Source organism: Pygocentrus nattereri, chromosome 10, assembly GCF_015220715.1.
Source record: "Pygocentrus nattereri isolate fPygNat1 chromosome 10, fPygNat1.pri, whole genome shotgun sequence".
Lineage (NCBI taxonomy): Eukaryota > Metazoa > Chordata > Actinopteri > Characiformes > Serrasalmidae > Pygocentrus > Pygocentrus nattereri.
In genome coordinates this window covers 13,286,215-13,303,602 of record NC_051220.1, presented here as the reverse complement: position 1 = coordinate 13,303,602, position 17,388 = coordinate 13,286,215, and the positions used below count along the sequence as shown (strand labels likewise).

Here is a 17,388-nt window from a genome sequence, read left to right as displayed (position 1 = left end):
TGCTTATTTATCTGCACTGGTGTCACTGGAGTGAGGTTTTTATGGATAAGTCTCACATATGTCGGATAATTCCTTTTGGTCAGCTGTCTCAAGGGTCGTGACACTCAGGTAGAGAATCGCTGGCTTTAAAACAGGACGATTTCGAGGATGCTTGATAGTTTATGCTGAGCGCCCCCGTGTGGCTTTTTTTTGCCTGTGTACCTTTTTGACAACCATGCCTACCTCATGAGGTAGACAATCACAGGTTTAAAAATGATCTAATTTTGGGGAGGCTTAATAATTTATGCTGTGCCAACCCTTGTGGATTTCAGAGACATAGCATTGACTTAGGAATCTGCCATTTACTGTGGTTAAGTAATGCACTTATTTTCTTTATAAAATAATGTTATATAATGTTAAATAATGAGAGATTTTATATTTTTAATATATTAGAATTTTTACACAGAAACAAGGGATAACATTTGAATTTGTCAGTTAATAAGATTTGAATTAAGAATAATTTCAAATGAGCTGCTTTAAAGTTGTCTACCATATACTATAATAGTGTTATATGCATTTTTAATAATTCACCTTTTCTATGTTTAACTACAGCTTTAGAACCCTGCAAACAACTGGGAGCTTTGTTTTGCTGTTTAGAGTTCTAATTTAACCATGGAAAGAACATGCTAACTGGTAGCTAAAAGCTAAAATTAAAAGATTTTTCCTGTTACTTTAGGTTAATAAATCTGGAATATGCTATTCTAGCCAGAATGGCTACAACCATTTTTGCTTTCATGTTTAATTGTTTAATGAATGTTATTGGTGTCAAACCAAAATTTGAAGGTGTGTTTTTTACTTTGGAAGAGCAACATCTTTAGGCAACACTGGGCTGCTGGTTTAAAATGTTTTATTCATGCATTTTAATCCTATAGAAGTGCATGATATATTTGTCTGTAGTGTTAATTCAAATGAATTTATTCCAAATTTCTGCACTTTATATATTTTTATGTGTCAGCTGAAATATATATGAAAAATAGGATGGTGACGTCAGACCACAATTTCCAAATCTAGGCAACTCTGGTTTCTTTGTGTCCCACTAAGTGTGTTGTGCTGCAAGCACCCTTCACTCCATTACTACCCCCACACCCCTTTGGACAGCTGTCCTATTTAATATGCATACTCCTGCTGCATTCCTGATTTTGATACATGCCTTTGCTGCAGATGGTCAAAAGTCTGATTTAAAAAATGTGCCCAATAACCATGCAGATTTTGCACCATTGTAAAATCCGTTACGCCAAAAGTGAAGGGTGATTATTTCTTTTTGTGTTTCTGTTTGTGTACCTGTGCAAAAGTAGGTGAATAACTAACAGATTACCTAGCAGCTTTGACAAGCTCTGACATTCTTCTTATGAATTTCTTCTTATGAAGAATGTGGTTTTACTTAATTTGTGTTCTAGTTCATTCATTCTTTCTGTTTGTTCATCTCTTTTTTGCAGTCAGTAACAATAGCTTATAAGTGTTGCTTTCTTTTTTTTGTAATTTCAGTAAATTATGTTAGTGTGAACATGTGCTGCTTTGGTAACACCTGGATTTTGAGGTATATTTTATTTTTGGCCAAATGAAACCAAAAAATAGAAGAAAAGTGCAAACTTCAGTTTCAGAAGAGAAATGAGAACAAAGTGAGCAAGCAGCACACTTAGAGAGTGAACACAAGAAATTTTGAGTAGTAATTTTCAGTGGCAGTGAAAGCGTATTTTAATGCTATTAGAATATCCAAATTTGTAAAAGAACAGCAGTTGAGTGTCTTATTTCCAGTACTGTTAATGTGTAAAATTGTTATGAATAAAGAGACACATGGAAGCTCTGATGGTCTTCTAACATAATAAAAGCAATGATTATTCATTTTATGTACATTTTCTTGCCTTGATCTGTCTTGGCCTAAAGATTTTCTTAAAGCCACTGTCAGAAAAAAATAAGGTTTAGACACCAAGCCTACCTATTTTAAATCACCTTTTACACTCATCTATTAAAGTCTCTTTCCTTTCTATTTTGTATGATCCTATGGATACACATGCGCACACAGCCTTTAGAGTTGGAGTTGGATGGTATGACAATATACCATGCAGTAATAGTAATTTGGCCACTGGTAGATATGACTACAGTTTTTGCTATAGTAGGGAGCTAGAATATTCAGACCAGTTGTTCTGAACTGAAAGAGCTAGAGAGAGTTTTTGCAGCACAGAGGATGATGGTGGCGACGTTTCCTCACGTATAATGCCTACATTAACCACAACCCTTCGAGAGCACTAAACATTGCAGGGGATGAAAATCTGCTTCTTTGTTCTTTTACTTTCAGGAAGATGTGTATCTGTTTCAAAAAAGTGAAAAAAAGCATAAGTGTGTGTGTGAGAGAGAGAGAGAGAGAGAGAGAGAGAGAGAGAGAGAGAATGTATATGTCTGTCTGCCCTGTGATGGACTGGCATCCTGTCCAGGGTGTATCCTGCCTTCCGGCTGATGACTGCTGGGATTGGCTCCAACTCACCCCATGACCCAGCTTAAATGTTGTTTGCCAGTGAAATACCTTTCACTAACTTATCTTGCTTCTTTAAGTGCTGGCCGCATCATTAGGTGATGCAGAGTTCAATCTCCAGTGAAGCCTCAAACCATCCATGGCTGGGAGTCCAAGAGAGCATAATTGGCCTAACTCCTTCTTCGTCTTCCCTCTCCCCATCATCATTCAGTGCGATGCTAGCCAACATGGGCGTCTGTTGGCTAAAGTGACAGAATTGGCAGTTAACGTTCTCAGCTAAACACATTGAGCTATCCAAGTACATGTTAGCAGCCATTCTGAAATATGCAGTGTCTGGCCTCACATGTCTCGGAGGAAGCATGTGCTAGACTTTTCCCTCCCTGCTTGGCATCCCAGCGTCACATAACTCAGGGAGACTTAATGGGTGGAATTGGCAAACACTAAATTAGCTAACATGGCTAACGTTACGTGGATGTGTCCCAGTTTTTTGGAGTCTAATATCATGTCTGTCGTTAAGTAATAACCATGTAGTTCTGGTTTTATAAAGCCTCCAAACGTAAAAATTTTCAAAATTTTGGAATTAACAGGTCTTCTGGAATTCTGTCTATAATGTTAACAAATGACACTTCTGAAAACTATATAAGGAAAAGAACACTGACGTAACAAATGAATACTTGAGTGTTCCAGTTATTCGGGCCAGCCTTAATTACCTCTACAATGCTCTTTAAATTAGCATCTACAGTACTGTGCAAAAGTAAGAGACCATTCATTTGTGTAATTTCATGTTGGAAATACAAGATGTTCCTTTTTCAAGTTCAAAACATATTTAACAAAAAATACAGAGGCCTGTACAAAAGGTTGTTACAGTGTCATTATTTCACATTCTGTAATTGGATGCTTACCACACTTGTTGGTTTATTAATTAAATTACATTTCTGTCTGTTCTATGACTTATTAAATCAGTGATTCTCAACCTGTTCTAGTCCTAACCTGTTCTCGACCCGCCCACTTTTCACGTGTCGCCATGCCTAAGAGACGAGGGCAGGTGCTGGTGGTGAAGTAAGAGATATGAACTAGTAAGAAGAGAACCAGTGTATACACAAAGGGAATTATTTTTTGGGGTCTAGTTGTGGCTGCTGAATGACTCGCAGTGGGAGGAAGCTGAGCATTCATGATGGTAATAAAGGATTTTGAACACTACAACATACGGGTTTGCTCATTACTGTGCAACAGAACATTCTGTTGCATAAACTCTATAAACGACAGGCCACCAGTTTAACCAGTGAGTTTGCCTGCACACATGAAGAGCTTACTTACATCCATAACAACTCTAAAGAGATGTCTGTGGAAATGCTGCCATTGTAACTGTGCTCAATAGTCCTAATTGGAGAAGTTGCATGTGAATTTTTTTCACTCATGTTAACTTGACCATGTGTTCAGTAAAGCAAGCAAGCAAGCTAAATTTATTTATATAGCACTTTTTACAACAGATGTTGTCACAAAGCAGGTTTACAGAACAATCAGTATTACAGTGGTGGTTGGTGTAGTGTAGTGGTTAACACCTCTGCCTTCTACACTGTAGACTGGGGTTCAATCCCCACCTAGGCGAACACCCTACACTATACCAATAAGAGTCCTTGGGCAAGACTCCTAACACTGCCTTGGCCTACCTGTGTAAAAAAATGTAAGTCGCTCTGGACAAGAGCGTCAGCCAAATGCCATAAATAAATAAATAAAATAAACAGAAAGAAAAGAAAAGAAAATCCAGGTCCAAGCCCCCATGAGCAAGCCAGCGGCGACGGTGGCAATACTCAGAAGGGGAACCCATCCTCCTACAGTCGACACCGGATAGCAAACATTATAAGTATAAAGTATTATAGTAAAAGTGGGGAAAAGAAAAGCAGTGATTAACTTGCAGTCGTGGGCTGGAGGTTAGGGAACTGGCCTTGTGACCGGAAGGTTGCCGGTTCGATCCCCAGCACCGACAGTCCATGACTGAGGTGTCCTTGAGCAAGACACCTAACCCCCAATTGTTCCCCGGGCGCCGTGGATAGGGCTGCCCACCACTCTCGGCAAGTGTGCTCACTGCCCCCTAGTGTGTATGTGTGTGTGTGTGTATTCACTTAGTGTGTATGTGGTGTTTCACTTCACGGATGGGTTAAATGTGGAGGTGGAATTTCCCCAGTTGTGGGATTAAAAAAGTATCACTTAACTTGATTAATTTATGATTATGCAGCAGCAGCAGCATCTGAGGGTGAGGATTGCACAGCGTTGTAAAGCAAGAAGCTCAGTGGTGGTCAAGCCGGTCCAGAAGGCTGGTAAGCAGTGGCACTCGAACAAGGCAGAAGAGGCAACAGCATCAGATGCACAAGATGGGCAGCTATTCAGCTCTGCAAAGAAAGGAAAGAAAAACACAGTCAGTTCTGTAAAGAGTGGCTGACCACAGATTACAGTGTTAACAGAGCAGCAGAGACTCCAGCAGGTCTAGATCTGACAGGGAAGACTAATCACCAAAGGCTTGACTATACAAGTAAGTTTTTTAGCCTAGACTTAAAAAACTGAGGCTGTATCTGATTCCCGAACATTAACAGGAAGATTATTCTAGAGCTGGGGGGCTTTGTATGAGAAAGCTCTTCCCCCTGATGTAACTTTCTTAATTCTAGGTACCAGCACCTTGTGATCTAAGTAGGCATGATGGTTCATAGTAGGAGAGAAGTTCACTCAGGTACTGAGGGGCGAGTCCATTTAGAGCTTTATAAGTCAGTAATAGAATTTTATAATCAATGCGAAATTTAACTGGTAACCAGTGCAGGGTTGATAAAACTGGGCTAATATGGTCAAACTTTCTGGTTCTTGTGGGGACACTGGCTGCAGCGTTGTGACCTAGCTGAAGCTTGTTAGGACAGCAGGGCATTACAGTGATCCAGTCTTGAAGTAATTAATGCATGAACTAGTTTTTCTGCGTCCTGTAGAGATAATGCATTTCTTAATTTAGCGATATTGCGAAGATGCAGGAAAGCTGTTCTAGTAATATTAGTTATATGCAGTTATAAGCAGTTAGACTGCTCTGTGCGTATCTCAGATATAGCAACACGAGTAGACGGCCTTTTATCAAAATCGGCTTGGTGAATTGTTGAATCGTATAATACATGACTTGTACTTTAACCCTTTCTTATTTGCTTATTCATTATATTTAATTATGCTTTTTTTTCAAACCATTGGATAATGGCTGCAGTTCAGTAGAACAATTTCTACCAATATGATGCTGATTATGGTTAAAAATAAAAAAAGAATGTACAAGATTCTGTAATTTACTTCACTTATTCCAAACAATATACACTCTCTTCCACAGTTATTGGCACTTGTGGTCATAATGAGTAAAAAGGGTTATAAGAAATTCACCTTTTGTTGAATTACCTTAATCTCACAGTTAAAAAAAAAAGAGAGATCAATAAAACCACATGTGGCACAGATGTTGGTGCTCAGCATTCAATACTTTTGTACAACCTCCGTTTGGCTATAAAGATTGGAGAATACAGAGCAAAGAATTTGAAAACATTCCTGTCTCCAGATCTTTCAAGGTTCTAGGTTCTCTCTTGTGCACTCTCCTCTTTAGCTCACCCCACAGGTTTTCTTTGAGGTTTAGATCTGGGGACTGAGCTTGATATGGCAGGAGCTTGATTTTATGTTTAGTGAACTTTTCCTTTTAATTTTTGTGTTGATCTGGACATGTGTTTTGGATCATTGTCCTGCTGAAAGATCCAATGAGGACCCATTTTTAGTTTCTTTGCAGAGGCAGATTTTGATTTAAAATGTCCATGATGCCCTGTAGATATGGGCATTTTCATGCAGGTAGCTAATTTTTAATAGCTGTTACCTGATTTACAGAGATGAGCTCACTGGATCGGTTTGCAGCTGAGTGTGAAGCGGCCGGGATGAGGATCAGTACCTCCAAATCTGAGGCCATGGTTCTCACGCGGGAAAGGGTGGAGCTCTGGGTCGTGGATGAGCTCTTGCCTCAAGTGGAGGAGTTCATGTATCTCGGGGTCTTGTTCATGAGTGATGGTACAAGGGAGCGGGAGATTGACAGGCGGATTGGTGCTGGGTCAGCAGTGATGCGGGCTCTTTACCGGTCTGTTGTGGTAAAGAAAGAGCTGAGCCATAAGGCAAGGCTCTCGATTTACTGGTCGATCTACGTTCCCACCCTCACCTATGGTCATGAGCTTTGGTTAATGACCGAAAGAACGAGATCGCGAATACAAGCGGCCGAAATGAGTTTCCTCCGCAGGGTGTCTGGACTCTCCCTTAGAGATAGAGTGAGAAGTTCGGTCATCCGGGAGGGACTCAAAGTAGAGCCGCTGCTTCTCCACGTCGAGAGGAGCCAGTTGAGGTGGTTCGGGCATTTTGTTAGGATGCCTCCTGGACACCTCCCTTGGGAGGTGTCACAGGCAAGTCCACCGGGGAGGAGACCCCGGGGAAGACCCAGGACACGCTGGCGTGACTATATCGCCCAGCTGGCCTGGGAGCGCCTCGGAATCCCTCCCAGGGAGCTAGTGGAAGTGGCTGGGGAAAGGGAGGTCTGGGCCTCATTGCTCAGGATGCTGCCCCCACGACCCGAACCCCGGAGAAGCGGAAGATGATGGATGGATGGATGGATGGATGGATGGATGGATGGATGGATGGATGGATGGATGGATGGATGGATGGATGGACAGAGATGAGCATACATGCCCGTTATTTCAACTGTGTGATATATATACACACACCTTAGTAAAACAAGAGGTTGTCACAGATTACTGCTTGAAAGTTCCTAGACGTTCTGATCAACCTAAAGTAAAATATAAATGGATAAAATGCATTAGTTCCTTTTTGTTTCTAATTCTAATGCCAATAATAAACATGAGGTTTTGTGGGATTTTTGTGTATCCCAAAATAAATTTACTTCAATTAAAAATAGGATTTTTCTCATGTTTTTTGTGTGAGAATAAGACCATTTGACAAAAGGTGAATTTCTTATAGCCCTTTTTACTCAGTTTTTACCTGAGGTGCCAATAATTGTGAAGGGGACTGTTACAAGCAGACCAACACATATATCAAACATTTCAAATCCTCAGACATATAACTATGTTCTCAGATTGAGTTATTTACAAGATGGACTTAAATGGTATAATGTTATGGCTAAATCTTAGACATGGCAATAACACTTCAGAAAAAAGGTTAAATAGTGAAATTATCAATGCAAATAACAATTATTTTGTTTCTTATGTGGTGAATCAGTAAGACTCCATGAAAGAGTCCATGAAAGTCTTTTATGGGGTCAAGGATGGGTCAAAACTCGCCAATTTGCAAAAAAACGTCAGTGAATAATCCAGCTGTAAGAACATGTTCCTCAATGAGCAATTCAGAGGATTTCATCTATTTCACCCTTTATTTTGCATATTATCAGTAGATTTAGTGAGTCTAGAGGAATCTCTGCATAAAGCGCAGACTGAATGGCCGTGACCTTCAGTCCCACAGATGGCACTGAAGTAAAAACTGAATGCTTTTGTGATGAAGATAACCACGTGGGCTCAGGAATACTTTAATAAACTATTGTCACCAAGCACCCTTCACTGCTGCGCAGTTAAGACTATATGCTATGCTATATGTACTGTACTAATATATATATGGTGGAGTCCAAAAGTCTGAGACCACTCCTAAAAATGCTTCTTTTTTGCATTCTTTTCTAACTTAATGCAATCATTACAAATTATATTATCAGCATAATCATTTGAATGAAAAGTAGTTTTTTTAATTTAACCTGAAGTTTAGAATTTCTTAGTATTAGGTAGGTCCTTCTTTTGCTTTAATGACAATGTGCACTTGAGCTGGCATGGACTCCACAGGTTTGTGTAAAAGCCTCTGATTAATAGATAAGATCTTCCTGAGAGTTGTTTATTAGCCTAAACAAAACAATTAAACACCATGAATAACTTCTTGTTTGTAGTGTAGTATTGCTGATATGCTGATTACATTATTGCTTACTGTTGCCAAATGTGTCTTTGCCAAACATTGTATGCACAGGTACATTTTGTGTTTTTGCTGTGTGAGTACTCTATAATTTGACCATATTTGTGATGATAGTCGTAAAATGTCCAGATGTGTAGCAGTTTGGGACAAGGAGTGGGCTCAAGAAACATGTACAAAGTAACTTTTCTTCTTCATCACAGGTGAACTGTAATGGTTTTACTATTGAAGATGAGGAGTTGTCTCATTTGGGCTCTGCAGTCTTTCCTGAGTAAGCAAGACATTATGCTTTCCCTCACAATCAGGTGAAGTTATTTGAATATTGATTCATGCTGACTGTACTTCTGTGATGTCGCTTACAGCGTTGCTTTGATGAACCACAGCTGTAGTCCAAATGTGATTGTGACTTATAAAGGCACACTGGCTGAGGTTCGAGCTGTTCAGGAGATCAGCCCTGGAGAAGAGGTGTGACTGAGATCTGCTTTTCAAATTCTTCCATTTCGTCTAGTAGAGAGTGCTGAGATTTCAAGAGTTGATTGGCCAAACATCTGTGAAATCTCCAATCAGAAATGCAGGCACACCACCACAACGGAATTATCTCTATTAAATCATTTGGCTCTGTCAGCCTGTTGTTACATTTGTAAAATTTAAGCACATTTAGCACTTTATTGTACCTGAGAATCACAACTGATATATTTCAGCTACAGTAAAAGTATTATAACAAAGTTAACTGTGTGTTAAATGTCAGTGAATAATTATGGCTTTCACTTTTCTCTACTAGATTTTCAATAGTTACATCGATCTCCTGTATCCAACAGAGGACAGGAATGAAAGGCTGAGGGATTCATACTTCTTTACCTGCGATTGCAAAGAATGCACCACGAAATCTAAGGTAATTCTGATATTTAGTTTGTTTTGGTTATTGCTGTTGTTGTTTTCAGATAAATTAGGCAAAATACATAAGCATAAAACATTGTGATTGAAAACTAGCATGCAGTGAGAAGCATGTTAAGATTGCACTGGTCATTAGCATTAAATTCAGTGTAGGAGTGTTAGAAATCATGAATTTAACCATCCATCCATCCATCCATCATCTTCCGCTTCTCCGGGGTTCGGGTCGCGGGGGCAGCATCCTGAGCAATGAGGCCCAGACCTCCCTTTCTTCAGCCACTTCCACTAGCTCCCTGGGAGGGATTCCGAGGCGCTCCCAGGCCAGCTGGGCGATATAGTCACGCCAGCGTGTCCTGGGTCTTCCCCGGGGTCTCCTCCCCGGTGGACTTGCCTGTGACACCTCCCAAGGGAGGCGTCCAGGAGGCATCCTAACAAAATGCCCGAACCACCTCAACTGGCTCCTCTCGACGTGGAGAAGCAGCGGCTCTACTTTGAGTCCCTCCCGGATGACCGAACTTCTCACCCTATCTCTAAGGGAGAGTCCAGCCACCCTGCGGAGGAAACTCATTTCGGCCGCTTGTATTCGCGATCTCGTTCTTTCGGTCATTAACCAAGGCTCATGACCATAGGTGAGGGTGGGAACGTAGATCGACCAGTAAATTGAGAGCCTTGCCTTATGGCTCAGCTCTTTCTTTACCACAACAGACCGGTAAAGAGCCCGCATCACTGCTGACCCAGCACCAATCCGCCTGTCAATCTCCCGCTGCCTTGTACCATCACTCGTGAACAAGACCCCGAGATACATGAACTCCTCCACTTGAGGCAAGAGCTCATCCCCGACCCAGAGAGGGCTCTCCACCCTTTCCCGCGTGAGAACCATGGCCACGGATTTGGAGGTACTGATCCTCATCCCGGCCGCTTCACACTCAGCTGCAAACCGATCCAGTGAAAGCTGAAGGTCACGGCCTGATGTCCCCAATAGGACCACATCATCTGCAAACAGCAGCGATGTGACCCTGAGGTCACCAAACCGGACACCCTCCATCCCCTGACTGCGCCTAGAAATTCTATCCATAAAAATTATGAATAGAATCGGTGACAAAAGGCAGCCCTGACGGAGTCCAACTCTCACTGGGAACAAATCTGACTTACTGCCGGCCATGCGAACCAAACTCCTGCTTTGTTTGTACAGGGCCTGAATGGCTCGTAGCAAAGAGCCATGTACCCCGTACTCCCGAAGCACCTCCCACAGAATACCCCGGGGAACACAGTCGAATGCCTTCTCCAAATCCACAAAGCACATGTGGACTGGTTGGGCAAACTCCCATGAACCCTCCAGAATCCTGGAGAGGGTAAAGAGTTGGTCCAGTGTTCCACGACCAGGGCGGAACCCACACTGCTCCTCCTGAATCCGAGGTTCGACTATGAGCCGGACTCTCTTCTCCAGTACCCCTGCATAGACCTTGCCAGGGAGGCTGAGGAGTGTGTTTCCCCTATAGTTGGAACACACCCTCCGGTCCCCCTTTTTAAAAAGAGGCACCACCACCCCAGTCTGCCAATCCAGTGGCACCACCCCCGATGTCCACGCAATGTTGAAAAGGCGTGTCAGCCAAGACAGCCCCACAACATCCAGAGCCTTGAGGAACTCCGGACGGATCTCATCCACCCCTGGAGCCCTGCCGCCAAGGAGCTTTTTAACTACCTTAGCGAATTCGGCCTCAGTAATGGACAAGCCTATTTCCGTGTCCCCAGACTCTGCCTCCTCACAGGAGAACGTGTTTTTGGGATTGAGAAGGTCCTCAAAGTATTCCTTCCACCGCCCAATGACGTCTTCAGTCGAAGTCAGCAGCACACCATCTCCACTATATACAGTGCTACTGGCACACTGCTTTCCCCTTCTGAGTCGCCTGACGGTTTGCCAGAATCTTTTCGGAGCCAACTTAAAGTCACTTTCCAAGGCCTCACCGAACTCTTCCCACACCCGGGTTTTTGCCTTGGCAACGACTGAAGCCGCAGATCGCTTGGCCTGTCAATACCTGCCAGCTGCCTCTGGTGTCCTACAGGCCAACCATGTCCGGTAGGACTCCTTCTTCAGCTTGACGGCATCTCTCACCTGGGGTGTCCACCACCGGGTTCGAGGATTACCGCCCCGACAGGCACCAACTACCTTGCGACCACAGCTACAGTCAGCCGCTTCAACAATGGAGGAGCGGAACATGGCCCATTCTGAGTCAATGTCCCCCAGCTCCCCCGATATCTGGTCAAAGTTCTGACAGAGGTGTGAGTTGAAGATCAACCTGACAGGTTCTTCTGCCAGACGTTCCCAGCAAACCGTCACTATACGTTTGGGTTTGCCTGGTCTGACCGGCATCTTCCCCCACCACCTGATCCAACTCACCACCAGGTGGTGATCAGTTGACAGCTCAGCTCCTCTCTTTACCCGAGTGTCCAATACACATGGCCGCAAGTCCGCTGACACGACTACAAAGTCAATCATTGAACTGCGGCCTAGGGTGTCCTGGTGCCATGTGCACTTATGGACATCCTTGTGTTCAAACATGGTGTTCGTTATGGACAAACTGTGGTTTGCACAGAAGTCCAAAAACTGAACACCACTCGGGTTCAGATCAGAGAGGCCATTCCTCCCAATCACACCCCTCCAGGTCTTACTGTCGTTGCCCACGTGAGCATTGAAGTCCCCCAGTAGGACAATCGAGTCTCCAGGAGGAGCACTTCAAGTACCCCTCCCAAGGACTCTATGAAGGCTGGGTATTCTGAACTGCAGTTCGGTGCATAAGCACAACTGTCAGGACCCGTTCCCCAACCCGAAGGCGTAGGGAAGCTACCCTCTCGTCCACCGGGGAAAACCCCAACATACAGGCGCCGAGTCGAGGGGCTATGAGAAATCCCACACCTGCCCGCTGCCTCTCACCATGGGCAACTCCAGAAAAGAAAAAAGTCCAGCCCCTCTCAAGGAGATTGGACCCAGAGCCCAAGCTGTGTGTTGAGGTGAGCCCGACTATATCTAGCCGGTATCTCTCAACCTCGCGCACCAACTCAGGCTCCTTCCCCGCCAGTGAGGTAACGTTCCAAGTTCCAAAAGCCAGTTTCAGCAACCAAGGATCAGAACGCCAAGGCCCACGCCTTCGGACACTGCCTGATCCACAATGCACCACACCCCTACTACTGCCCCTCCCATCGGTGGTGGGTCGATGGGAGGGGGGGACTCATGTAGCTCCTTCGGGCTGGGCCCGGCCGGGCACCATGAGTGAATGCCTGGCCACCAGACGCTCCCCTCCCCCAGGCCTGGCTCCAGGGTGGGGCCCCGGTAACCCTGATCCGGGCAGGGTACACAAGTCCTTCCTTTTTGGTTTCATAGGGGTGATTGTGTATCACACTTTGTCTGGCCTGTCACCTAGGTTTGCCATGGGAGTCCCTACCAGGAGCTTTTGCTCCAGACAACATAGCTCCTAGGATCATTCAAGCACACAAACCTCTCCACCACGATAAGGTGGTGATCCATGGAGAGGCATGAATTTAACATTATTTCAAATTTTAGATATAAGCATGTTGCTGAAAACACAGATTATTTAAATGCAAATAATCCTTTAAATGGACAGAGTTACAGATTGGACTGTTGAAATTGTTAAATTGTCCAAAAAGTGCTATTTTGAATTATAAGTAATAAGTAGTTCTTGAAAGGCTTGCCGCTTTGCCAAAAAAATACATCAGCAAAAAACTCAACTGTTTAAAACTTTCGCACAGTACTGTTCATATTTTTTAGGAATCTAAGGAAAATTTTTAACAATTGACCTCAGCAGTGAGTTTATCACAGTATACATTACAATAAAGTCATATTCATAATTCAAATAAACATAAAAACAATAAAAAGTAATTAATTTCTTGGGTCCATATTTTTCCTTGACACCTTCACAGCCACCACAGAGACTTGTTAATATCATCAGTTACATCATGAGCTCAATTTAATGAAGCACTGATTGGTCAAACCAGGAGTTGCTTTTTATTTTTTTTATTATACATATATATATATATATATATATATATATATATATATATATATATATATATATATATATATATATAATCACAATTAATATTATATAAATTTAGTTTATTCAAATATTAACACTTTTCTCAGCAAATAAACACATACTGAACAAATAGATTTTTTTATTAGATTTTGAAAATGTGTCTTGGGTGACTTAAGAATATCGCACAGTACTGTATATACTTTTTAAATGAGCGATTGCTTTATTTTACCATGCACAGTGCATAATAACATCAAAAGATTCAGGGAATCCAGAGAAATCTTTGTGTATAAATGCCACAGCTGAATGCCTGTGAGTGACTGAACTGGATGCCTGTGACCTTCAACACCTCAAACACTGCACTAAAAACCAGCATGCTGCTGTGATGGATATCACAACTTGGGAATACTTTGACAAACCATTGTCAATAAACAGTTTGTCACTGCATCCACAATATATATATTGTGTATATATACTGCTCAAAAAAATAAAGGGAACACTTAAACAACACAATATAACTCCAAGTTAATCAAACTTCTGTGAAATCAAACTGTCTACTTAGGAAGCAACACTGATTGACAATCAATTTCACATGCTGTTGTGCAAATGGAATAGACAACAGGTGGAAATTATTGGCGATTAGCAAGACACACTCAATAAAGGAGTGGTTCTGCAGGTGGAGACCACAGACCACTTCTCAGTACTGATGCTTTCTGGCTGATGTTTTGGTCACTTTTGAATGTTGGTGGAGCTTTCACACTCGTGGTAGCATGAGACGGACTCTACAACCCACACAAGTGGCTCAGGTAGTGCAGCTCATCCAGGATGGCACATCAATGCGAGCTGTGGCAAGAAGGTTTGTTTTGTCAGCGTAGTGTCCAGAGGCTGGAGGCAATACCAGGAGACAGGCCAGTACACCAGGAGACGTGGAGGAGGCCGTAGGAGGGCAACAACCCAGCAGCAGGACCGCTACCTCCGCCTTTGTGCAAGGCGAAACAGGAGGAGCACTGCCAGAGCCCTGCAAAATGACCTCCAGCAGGCCACAAATGTGCATGTGGCTGCACAAACGGTTAGAAACCGACTCCATGAGGATGGTAAGAGGGCCCGATGTCCACAGATGGGGGTTGTGTGTACACCAGGATCGGCAAATTCGCCACTGGTGCCCTGTGCTCTTCACAGATGAAAGCAGGTTCACACTGAGCACATGTGATAGACATGACAGAGTCTGGAGATGCCGTGGAGAGCGATCTGCTGCCTGCAACATCCTTCGGCATGACCGGTTTGGCAGTGGGTGGGGTGGCATTTCTTTGGAGGGTTGCACAGCTCTCCATGTGCTCGCCAGAGGTAGCCTGACTGCCATTAGGTACCGAGATGAGATCCTCAGACCCCTTGTGAGACAATATGCTGGTACGGTTGGCCCTGGGTTCCTCCTAATGCAGGACAGTGCTAGACCTCATGTGGCTGGAGTGTGTCAGCAGATCCCTCAGGAGACCATCCGCCACCTCATCAGGAGCATGCCCAGGCATTGTAGGGAGGTCATACAGGCACGTGGAGGCCACACACAATACTGAGCCTCATTTTTACTTGTTTTAAGGACATTACATCAAAGTTGGATCAGCCTGTAGTGTGTTTTTCCACTTTAATTTTGTGTGTGACTCCAATTCCAGGCCTCCATTTGTTAATAAATTTGATTTCCATTGATGATTTTTGTGTGATTTTGTTGTCAGCACATTCAACTTTGTACAGAACAAAGTATTCAATGAGAATATTTCATTCATTCAGATCTAGGATGTTATTTGAGTGTTCCCTTTATTTTTTGAGCAGTGTATATAAAAAAAATATAATATTGCTGTTGTCGGAAGAAATCCTCATATCTCCAAAATGGTAACTTTACAGGAGAAGGAAAAAAACCTACTTTACTTTCAATGTAAGTCAATGGAACCAGATTTTTTTCCCACATCATTTTGGGCTGTTTCTTTTGGTCCATTCATCATGAAATGTACGCACAATGTGAAGGACAACTGGTACTTCTAAATTATTTAATAAACTGAAAAAAGGCAAAAATGGAGATACAAGGTTTTCTTCTGACAGCAGCGGTATATTTGTATTTGTATGTTACTAAAGAATTAACAAATTTTCACTCAGCATCAGATAGAAATTTACTTCCAAGATTTTCTTTTTGTGATCACAGCCTGTACATATGTACAATTACACATTTCCATTTTGGTCAAACAGTATTTTGCATCTCTTGTGAAACTGACATGCTTGCAGGACAAAGCCAAAATGGAGATCTGCCGAAAGCTGAGCACACCACCAGAGCCAGAGGAAATTCGAGAAATGGTGAGATATGGAAAGAATATCATTGAGGAGTTCAGGAGAGCCAAGCACTACAAGAATATCCTTTCCTATTTTTTTTCCCTCTGCATTTGTGCCTTGGTGTCTAAGTGGCTGTACATAGGCCTAGCTGTATCTGGTCTTTTAGTCACAATTGTGAATGAGTTTTTTTTTTGTTTTTTTTTTGATATTCTTTGATTCAGTTAACTGGTTTTAATTTCACATCTGTGCTCTTATCTATTTAATCACTAAACATTGACAGTTCTCCTCAATTAGTTTTTGTTGCTGTGATATTAAAGGATAATAGATCAATGAAAAGTTAGTTGATTTGCCAAAACTAGTTTGGTGTCAAAAGTTTGGTTTAGTTTTGCACTAAGCTATGATGCTAATAGAAGTCTGTCACTCAAAAAGATTTTCCATTACTTTTTGCTCTTAGCCTCATAGCTCCATAGCAAAACTAAAAAAGCAAACATCAAACATCTTGGCCAGTCACCCGGTTTAGGTTTCCTTAAGAGGAAAATTGTTTGCTAGGTTTTGCAGTGAACTATTGCTTTAGCAAACTCTTGTTGCTCATCTTTAGAGAATAATAGTGAAAAACAGGAAGACACTAAAGTGCTGGAAACATTTCTGTTCATTTTGGTAGTTTGTGACTGAAGCTTTAATGTAGCTGTAGACCCAAACTTGAATTTGTGGGTCCTTGACCGCACAGCACCTCCCAGTGAACTGCTGGAGATTTGCGAGTTGAGTCTGGAGAAGATGGGATCCATTTTTGAGGACACAAATGTGTACATGTTGCACATGATGTACCAGGCTATGGGTGTATGTCTCTATATGCAAGATTGGGATGGAGCCATGAAGTATGGCGAGAAAATAGTGCAACCATATAGGTATGACTGACTGATTGTTTAAATAATGGTTCTCCAGTCTTATTTTATTTAATGCTGCTAAATGTTAAGACGTGTTTGTGTTTGATCTTTTGAGTTTTGTGTTTCTTTGCCAGTGTACACTACCCTCCATATTCTCTCAATGTGGCCTCTATGTACCTGAAACTTGGAAGACTTTACTTAGGACTTGAAAAGAAAGCAGAAGGAGTTAAAGCTCTAAAGAAGGTATTGTTTTTTGTTTGTTTGTTTGTTTGTTTCCAACTGTAATTAAAGCAGGAAAATATTAAGCATACTCCATATGAGAAGTCACCAGTCTACATTCAGAGATACACTTTCCCGCAAAATTCAGTTCCAAGCTAATTATAACACACTTGATACAGCTAAACAAGGTCTGCTCAAGATGTGGTGAGTGTGCTGTTAGACTTGAAACAAATCGTGTGGGGAAGGTACACAGTGGGTTGGTGATCTGGTTTTCTCTTCTTACAAAACAGACAAGCATCAACAATAAAAACAGAGAATGATGTTTAAAAAGCCATTTTTTCTGCTAGTGTGCAGTTGCATGACATCATGGAGATTCTGGCAGTGAATGAACGTAAAATTAGAAGTGATACACATACAACCACAATATGTCCAATTCAACACATTGCCGATTTACTGACAGACTTCTGTGTAATACTGTATGTAAGGGTTTTGTGTAGAAGTGCCATTAAACCTC

At 42.3% G+C, this 17,388-nt stretch overlaps 1 protein-coding gene across 1 annotated transcript in view; it reads left to right on the top strand.

The window, feature by feature from the left end:
- smyd2a (SET and MYND domain containing 2a) overlaps positions 1 to 17,388 on the top strand; it is a 33,071-nt gene that overhangs the window by 12,843 nt on the left and 2,840 nt on the right. Inside the window, exons 6-11 of the mRNA XM_017708822.2 lie at positions 8,719 to 8,786; positions 8,878 to 8,980; positions 9,297 to 9,407; positions 15,727 to 15,850; positions 16,502 to 16,676; positions 16,790 to 16,898. Coding sequence (XP_017564311.1) covers positions 8,719 to 8,786; positions 8,878 to 8,980; positions 9,297 to 9,407; positions 15,727 to 15,850; positions 16,502 to 16,676; positions 16,790 to 16,898 — 690 coding nt within the window. The remainder of the gene's footprint in view (positions 1 to 8,718; positions 8,787 to 8,877; positions 8,981 to 9,296; positions 9,408 to 15,726; positions 15,851 to 16,501; positions 16,677 to 16,789; positions 16,899 to 17,388) is intronic.